At 42.3% G+C, this 9,426-nt stretch overlaps 1 protein-coding gene across 1 annotated transcript; it reads right to left on the reverse strand.

Annotated features, from left to right (window-relative positions):
- Positions 1-314: 314 nt before the first annotated feature.
- LOC148003507 (disks large homolog 5-like) lies at positions 315-8,664 on the reverse strand. Its single transcript, XM_087568782.1, has 5 exons — positions 8,459-8,664; positions 7,569-7,728; positions 6,107-6,238; positions 5,254-5,437; positions 315-1,106 (listed from the first exon to the last, which is right to left on the reverse strand). Exons 1-5 carry the CDS (start codon positions 8,586-8,588, stop codon positions 1,101-1,103), a joined length of 612 nt encoding a protein of 203 aa, XP_087424908.1. The 5' UTR covers positions 8,589-8,664; the 3' UTR covers positions 315-1,100.
- Positions 8,665-9,426: the final 762 nt, after the last annotated feature.

Raw genomic sequence — 9,426 nt, forward strand, 5'->3', positions numbered from 1 at the left:
GAGGTATTACAGAAAAATTTATGTTTATCCTATTAATTTGGTCAAAACTGTCATCGACAGAGTATTTTTAGAGGTAACTATATATTTGACAGCAAGCATACACAGTGGGTAATGTATGCATGACAAAGTTGAAATTCAGAGTTGGAAACACAGTGCACAGTGACTGTATAAATGCCTGTGAATCTCAGTCTGACTGGGAAGTGATTTGATGCCCAGTCCCAATGAGAATGCAGAGATCCATCCCTCCCTGATAGCTGTGGGACTTCAGATGTTGACACTAATGATCAATAAAGAAGGTTCTTAAGAGTGAAGAGTTTGAGATTACTCCTTTATTGACCAGAATACATCCAATTTACTTGATAGTAACCAGATGCAGGCAGTCAATATGTAGAGACTATATCCTTATCAAAATAGAAAAGCAAATGAACAAAACAACAACAACAGATAAATAATAAATCTTCAAATGAATAGAAGGAAAACCAAATAACCAAAACAATTAAAAATTAACCAAACTTTAAATAGAAGAATTGCGCTAAGCATTCTTTTGCTGCTCCTTTTGCAGAATAGACTTATAGCCTGTGGCTTGCCTTGGAGACATAGTAGACAAGCAGTTAGTGATGGTAACAATCTTTTCGAGAGGAGTGGAAGTAGGTCTGTTTTGTTGGAGTGGGGGTATTAAGGAAAAAGCCTACCAATACTGAGTATAAATGATATTACAGACTTTGTCACAAAGTCTTTCCAATGTTGTGAACTGATCTCCATGAAACTCTTCTGGATGACCCATCAGGACAAGTACAAATTTACACGTGCACAGTCTTTCTGGATGACCAGCAGCTCTTGATTGATGTGCATCAGCACTTCTCTGAGTCCCCCTAAATGTGCACACTTGCTGGAGAGAGCTGAGGTGAAAGTACGGCCTATTCAATCCAAAGAAGTTAAACTAAAGGAGGAAAATGCAGTCCACAATTGCTATGGACACTACAGATGAGACGCAATAGTGGTGTATTTGCTGTGCACACTTAGTTCTCCTCCTGTAGCTCTTCTCTCCAAGGGAGATCTTGTCCTGGTCTGTGTCATGTTCGAGTTTCTGCTGGAGAATTTCAGACCTAGCAGAGCAAGGGAATAAAGATTTATTGAGTGGTTGTCAATTCAGCTCTCCCTCTTACATCAGCTCTATTCAGTTGGACTATCCAGCATGACCTGTCAGCTGAGGTCAGTCCCTGCATCCCCAAGTGACATAGAGTACCTGCGCTTGGATTTATATCTCAGCTTTTAACACTGCTAGAATTTGAACTGTGGACTATGCACTGTACTGGGATTAAGAGAAAAATGAGCATTTTTTCCCACTGGTCCAGGTATATGACATTGAATAATAACATTGTAGCTATGTCTGAATCTGAGTTCAAGAGAGGTATGAGCAACCTAGAATACCATATGGAATCCTTCTGGAGAACATGCCCAGAATTGAGGTGAAATTTCTGATTATGTTAGGACTGAAGGAACCTGCGTAGGTTCAATTTGTAACCACTGTATCTGCAAATACACAGAGAAGCCATCTCACATCAAATCCATGGGAATTGCATAGATCCTGTAATCACTGAGAATGTGCTCCATGCAAATCTTCCCAGCGTACACACGGACATTAAAGGTGATTGTGATGTAGAAAGAGAACAGCACTCCCGTAAGTCTATGGCTAGTGTAAGGCAATTTGTGAGAGGACAGAAGAGAAAATGCCCTCAGATCTTTCCGGAGAGATCACAGGAAGAAAGGAGTAGAACATAGCAAGAAATCCAGAGGATCATATATATTGTTTCATGGGCAAAATTCACATGAACTGTACCAGAACAATACTCTGAGTAGCTCTTTAACTGCCTGAGGCTGAAATCCAGGTGGGGTGGTCATCCACCCAAAAAGGGTATTTATATACGGAAGGATATTCAAGTGGCTTCTTCCAGCCTATGTTCCTACCTGAACATTAATGCTTAATGTAAAGATTCCCCAGGATTCGCTGGAGACATAAAAACAAATGTTGAGTGGGATATGTACATAGTGGCCAGAGCCTATAGACAGCTCAGTCAGTGATGTGCTGTCCTCCCATAAACCGTCATAGACTCAGGGTTCTTTCCCCATTAACAATCCGGCTTAGCAAGTCCCAAAGGCTGTGTAGAGCTGTCTTGTTGCTCAGCAAAGGATCATATGTTGGTGGTGGACTAGACTCTTGTTCTTGTTCACTCTTTCAGACTTTCCCCAAAGTGTGCAACTTCTTCTAATCGGAGCTGTCTTTACCATAGCCTGAGTGACTTCATGCCCAAAGCTAGAATCATAGGAAATCTCCATAACCAGGATCCAAATCAACAAATTTTCTCCCCGTAATGTGATTGTTCCACAGATAATTTGAATAAGTAAGTAAAAGCTTGCATGGATTATCTCACACTGAATCAGAATCTATGGAAGGGCTCCATCGTATGGTACACTTTTACTCCTTGGCTGATGGACTTCTGGATAGATTCTCCTTCAAGGTTACTCTGGGACAACTACAACATTGATGCTCCCTAGTTGCAATGGCAATACCTACTCCTTGTTGTGGAATCACTGGGTTAACTAAAACTTCTGTTGCACTTTCTGAACATGGCTTCTCATAGGGCTACCTGTTCTTACACTGTCAGACCCATTTGAGGCTCATCATTTCTCCTAACCCATTGAGGCTGAAATTAACTGAGAGAAAATGATGTTGATCGACAGAACTTGCAGAATGCTACACAGATAACATAGAGGAGCGCTTTGGATTAACTGTGCACCTAAAGGGGTTCCTGAAACTGCCCTGTTCTTGCACCACAGCATAGCTATGGGACTTTTTCTGGATGACGATACAATTCCAAGCAACTCGAATTCTCAATGAATAAAATCCAAGCCAAACTCCCAGGGGAAGTTGTAGTGTGCCAAGGTAGCTCGAAAGAAATGGTAGCAGGCAATGTGGAAAGCAACCTTGGAGAAGACACAGTGAGTGACACAACCTTCCAGTGGGCTTTCACAATTCACAAAGAACAGAGAAGCAGAATAAACTCATGGATTTTTCTAGAGAAGCCTTGCCCTTACCTCCCAGTACTCCATTCCTTTGATGTGCTCCAAAGGATTTCAATGCAGATCAGTAGTTTTGCCCCTAATCACTTGAAAATCTAACTTTACAGGTGTTTTTGTGTCCTCTTTTTGGGGGTTGCATTTCTAAAGGATTTTATTGTCCTGCTTCTACACCATAACAAAAAGGGACCTGCAAGCTCTAGGCCTGTACCATTTGTTACCCCTGTGAAACACGACTCAGTTGAACATATTTCCACTCCTCCCCCAGACTTCACAAGATAATTCTGTTCTGAAATTTTTGGAAACAGAGTAAGTTAGTAATTTAAGTGTCCTTTTGCTGTACAGAGCTAGATGGAGATGCCAAATGACTGGGCAGCTCTATTTCATGTTTCATGGATGTAAAGTGAATGCTTAGAGTACTTTTCTCATGAAACTTGGAATTGAGGGAAACACAGGTTCACTACTGCAAACACACACACACACACACACACACACACACACACACACATACCCACACACACACACACACACACAAACACACACACACACACACACAGACACAGATACACACTCGCATGCACAAATGAAAACTTTGCTCTTATGCAGCACATTTCCTGTTGAGTGAGGAATTAGTGGGAACAATGCTGTGTACAAGTCTCTTAGACTCAAGCAGGCTGTGCTGCCCTGGCCTGTACTCATTTCCACTTCAGGAAACCTTTCTATGCAGATACTTGCTGGTCCGACAAGTAAGTTACATGTTCTGCACAGATAGCCTAAACAACACAACATCAAATCCCCAAGAGAGAGATTTCTAGGAAAAGACTCCATCAAGCTCTATGCTGACTCATCATAGGCCCCTCACTAAAACTACCCTGTTTCCTTCATAGAAGACTTTGGAAGCATCAGAGAAGACAGTAACTCACGGTCAGTTACCAGGAACATTTCATGACATTAGAGTTCCTGTGATATTAAAACAACCTCTGTGTCAGTCAGAAAAAGGCTAAATAAATAACATACCCTGACTTTTCTGAAATGCAGCACTGTGTACAATATTGAGAGGGAATCTATCCTGAAAGAATGCAGTGCCCATGATATAGTCAGCAAAGCAATGTCAGCAGAGGGTTGCACTCTAGGATTCCATGCAATATCATGGAATAAGACAATCCAGAATCTTCCCCGGGGGATAACTCTGTTCAGGTAAAGCGAAGAAATCTAATCCTTATTTTTAAAAGAGCTGAATGGTTTAAGAATGTGTTGAAACAAATAAGAGAGGGGGCTCCACTTGGAACTGGACGAATGATGCAAAGACTGCTGGCCAGCACAAAACAGGAAGCTTCATGTTTGTTGAGAGACGTAGGCTTAAGGGACTAAGTTAGATAATGACTGGACAAAACTGCATGTCATGAACTGGCCTCCCCGCATGCTCCCTAAGATGCAGGTCAGCACAGCAATGCACCTTTCTTGGTGAGAATTGGGGGTACATACGGATAACTTTGTTCTTGAAGTCTCAAGTCTCTCATGCCAACCCTCAGCCTTTGAGAAACCTTTTCCACATCCTTGCTCTTCTAACCAGCTTCAGGTTGTAAGGCCCAGTTATGAACTCTCCAGGAGCACTCAAATAAGACAGGACTGACATGCTGATATACAGGCTCTGTAGTTACCCAAGATCTATGAAGCATGAAGTCACCATCTTCATATACAGGGACATGAGGGGAGGAAGAACAAAAGCCACCACAAATGACAATGAGAACCATTTCTTTGGCATTTCCAGCAGGCTCTCCTCCTTGAAAACTACTTACTTCTTGAGTCTCACATGATCCCTGTAAAGAAAATGAGCTCCAGGCTTTTGCTTCATCCCTCAAAGCCCTGTTCTAGTCTAAAGAGGGGCTCCCACATAGCACCCTCCATACATAATGGCACGTAGTGCTGTCCTGTGTGATCAACCTATCTCCTTTAATGAAGTGCAGACTCTCGAAGATCAGGAGCATTTGCTTTCCAAACATGCAGTTTCTTGAAAAGGGGCTATCTCCACAGAGAGCCTTGTAAACCATCACATGAATGAACACTTGGATGAGACCTAGGTCAGGACATGGATCAGTCAATAGACAGTTACATTGGTTTGTCTATGGTTATGGTAAGACCTGAGGACAACCTGACCCTGAGTCCTAACCCTACCTGCTGTTTCGTGGCTCTGGGGTCACAGATGTTCATTCCAGCCTCTTCACAGAGCCTCTTTGTCTCCACAGAGGATGCTGGCAGTTCAGTCTGCTCCACCAGCAGTTCTCTCTTCTCATTCAGCAAAATCTGTATATTGTTCTTCAATTGAGCTTGTTCACGCAGGAGCTGGGATTGCCTGATGCTGAACCACAAACAAAAAATGGTAAATCCCAGCCAGCTTCTATTTGCCTGTCACTCCTGCAAGTACAATCATCCCTTCAAGGGTCCTCATCCTCAGAAATCCCCAGAATAGAGCCACACTATACAAGTTAGCACCAATTAGAGGAGGTCAAATCCAGAGGACACATTCCACATGAATCAAAGTACTTCTGAAAATCCTGACACTAAGACGGTTTATATAAATCAAGGTAGAAGAGATGGTCCATAAGGGAGCTCGTATGTCCATGGTATGGTGAAACCATCTTCACGTTGTGGGGAAAGCCCCTCTGAGGGGGAGTTGAAGACCCAATAGCTATACAAACTTTCCATGTGTTTCTCATGGATCACAGATCTTTAAATCTCCTGTCAGAGTCCTAGAGATTCAGAGTTGATTGATACTCCCATCATGGTGCAAACCTTTTCTATCTAGAGGAACTTTAACGGGGAAAATAACAATTGGAGGGTCTTCTACAACCTTCACATGTACGACAACTGAGTCCAAGAGCTACAAATCTAAGACCCTTGCCAGGAGGCAGCCTTCTTGTTAAGAGTCAGACACTACAGAACCAGAGCCCTGACTTTGGTTCAAAGTCATACAGGACAGAAGCATTCCCTGCCTAGTGCTGGGTTCTCATCTCTGTCAGCGACTCACCGGTAGGAACTGTTCACTTGTATGAGCTCCTTGTACCTCTCCATGGCATCGCTTATTGAGTTGGTCATCATTTGCATAGCCATCATTCTCATCTCATGTTCAGATTGAAGGACTGGCAATTCGACATGCAGCCTGGGTTAGGTCATGGCCAAAGGAACAAATAATGTTTTGAACTCACGATTTCAGAATTAGGTGAAATGTAAATGAAAATAAATAATAAAAAATTTCAAATTCAAGGAATGGTGGAAGGGAAGAAAGTGGCAAAGTCAAAAACCAGACCAAAACCCAACAGTGAGACTCAATCCACAGAAAATATTTCTATGTACATAAGCAAACATTTGTTTTGAAATAAGGACTCCTTGGAATCCTGAGAGATATGGTTCTGCAAAGACTCACTATATAGGAGGGGGCAGAGCCTGAGAGCTGCCTGTTTGGGAATAACAACGGTCAATACCACAGTGACCTTTCTAGGTCACAATAATCAATCCCTGGATAGTTAAAAAAATAAAAAACTAAAGACCAAAGCAGGTGAAACAAATTAGGTAAAATCAGACTGTTCTCTCTATTACTTAAACTCAGTATGTACCACATATTTGCTCCTTCAAAGTATTTGTACTGGTTAAGTTTATTATCCTGGGCACAGGACAACAGAGCCACGGTACCAATTGGAAGGACCTGACCTTAAAGAGCTGGCAAGGTGAGCATGATGGAATTGACTAGTTCAGGAAGAAGATTCCTCCAGTCTGTGCCACAGCTTTGGGCCCAAGAGAAAACTGTGATGACCTTTCTCTTGTTTTGAAAGCAGGTATACTCAATCCTTGGTTTCTATCGTTACATGAATTCCCAGAGGGCATAACTAAGTTTGACCGGGAAGAGGATTTATAGCACCTCCTCCCGTCAGGAGAGTCCTGGGTGCCACCAAGGTATACTGAAGGAGCAAAGTGCTCTTTTGATCAGTGTGGGCCTCCACGTACTCATCACTATCATGACCTGCAAAGTGTTGATCAAACAAATCCTCAGACCCCATCAAAGGTCCCAGACGTCCTGATCCTGAGTAAAACACCACATGTACTTCCACATACATGCATACCAACCCATATCCAAACACATTTAGAATGCCAACTACATCCATGGAGGTGCCATAGAATCAGAGTATAATGAACAAATTCAGAGTAAAAGAGTGATGACATGCAGGCATTTCATTCACACACACAGTTTCAGCAAGTGTGACCAGGTCCTTCCAGCTGCTGACAAAACCAACGCTAATCCAAGGAGCTCAGGGTCAAGTACAAAAGAGGTTGACCCTAAACACACAGCACCTAGCTTATCTCACAAGCAAATGCTTGCCAAATCTCCTTAAAATCCAGGATGAGAGGTGAAACTTTCTCGTGCTATGAGTAAATCTCGAGGTAGCAGAGAGAGAGCGCAAGACAGTGAACAGGTTACTGGGCATAATGACTACCTGTGGTCCCACTCATCATAGATATAAAGATCCAGGATTTGATAAAGTTCATCCCTCTCGAATTGACACTTCTGGATTTCAAATTTGAGTTCCTCCAGTTCCTTTAGACACTCCTCTTGCTTACTGATGACATTTTGGGATGATGCCTTCCTACCAAAACCTGTAGACATATAAACCCAAGTGAATTTGCATATTTGATGGCCCGTGGGCAGAAAAGATCATTCTGAATTCGAAAAGGAGGTTGAGGAAGGGGAAATGGTAGAGACTGGGTGAATCCCTGAAAGAGCAGAAAAGCTTTCTTAAAGATTGATTCTTAAGCTATGTCCCTCTTCCCAACCTCTAATGCCATAAACGTGCCACACTCACTATTACACAACCCCCGGCACTGAAAGTTATTTTCTGACTGAGACATAAACATCTGCGACATTGTTATCTCATATCAGATGTGGTGCAGATAATCCTGGAGTTCATAATGACTTCATAATGCTTACCACCATCAAGCTCTAACCAAGTGTGGTCCAGCCCAAAGTGTCTGAGAACTCAATTCATGACTAGGGGTGCATCCTTCCTTGTTCTCGCCATCAGACACTTATGTAACCTACAGTAATCTAGAGGATGAAGTGCTTCAACTCCCAACCATGGATCGTCACATTGTTAATCCCACAGTGCCTCCTACTGCCATTCGTTGACACTCACAGTTAAAAAGCTTCAAGAAAAGACACTAAAGTCTTTCCACTTTATGGCTTTCTCTCAAATTAAAGAACAGGAACTCCTGACTCTTGGTTTGCCTTTGAAAAATCCCAAGGCTCCTGCTTGTAAGGCCTAGTCTTAGAAAGCACATCTCAAACCTACCTCTTTGAGGATGTTCCCCAACTCTGCCCACGACTCACCAAGCCTTCCCCAGAATGATTTCCTCCTTCCTGTGTCACTAGAGAGGGGGACAGCTTCTCTCTGACCTGGTGTGGTCTCTCCTTGATCAACACTTTCCTTCCGAAAAAGCCTGAGCAGCTGGCGAAACATGCCTGCTTGTGAACCCAAAGGGAACTGAAGTAATATCCCAAAGGCAGTTGGTGTCACCACAACACTGGTGACATCACAGAAGATTCTAGGGATCTCTTAGATACAATAGAGTGTCCAGTGAACGGCTTACTGGTAATGTCACTGGAAAATTCTATGGCCTACCTACCAACCAGCTCTCCCCTCACTGATGAATTTCTGTGGGGACCCTTTCCTCCAGTCTCCCATGTGTCACTGGGAATACCATTTGGCAACCTCTATTTCAAAGCTAGATATGTCTCTCTGCTTCATTAGAAGTCAACAATGCTTTTGCTGGGGAGGGTTGCTTACAACCCTGAATTGGAGAACAGATTTTTCTTAGCACCCAAATCTCTAGGGACTAAGGAGGAGGGAGATTTTTCTTAAAAGTAAATCAACTACTTGAGACAATGTATGTGACACACATTTCCATTCCTAAGCTTTTCCCTTCTTCTGGAGGCCAATATATTTCTTCTATACCTCTGAGTGTATAAAACCTGGAAATATTTGCTTACTGTGCAGTCCTTGAAAGCCGACATTGTTTTCATTTACATATCCATGTATTTCTCAAAATCAATGGTCTATAATCCTATTTTTTTGCAATAAAAACTCCTTTTTCTTGGGAACATAGGGATCAACTACATGGCATATATAAAATAATAAATTTCTGTCTGTTTTATATATTATGTAGGACATCCTCCCTTTCTCATATATAACAAGACAATTAAATTGGACATCAGTGAGCAAATGTCAACCAGTACCTTGTGTTAAAACATTGTAACTATATAGCCATCACTTCTCCAATATCATTCTTCGTGAATAG

The sequence above is a fragment of the Rattus norvegicus genome, chromosome 9 (genome assembly GCF_021556685.1).
Source record: "Rattus norvegicus strain SHRSP/BbbUtx chromosome 9, alternate assembly SHRSP_T2T, whole genome shotgun sequence".
In the NCBI taxonomy this organism is placed as follows: domain Eukaryota; kingdom Metazoa; phylum Chordata; class Mammalia; order Rodentia; family Muridae; genus Rattus; species Rattus norvegicus.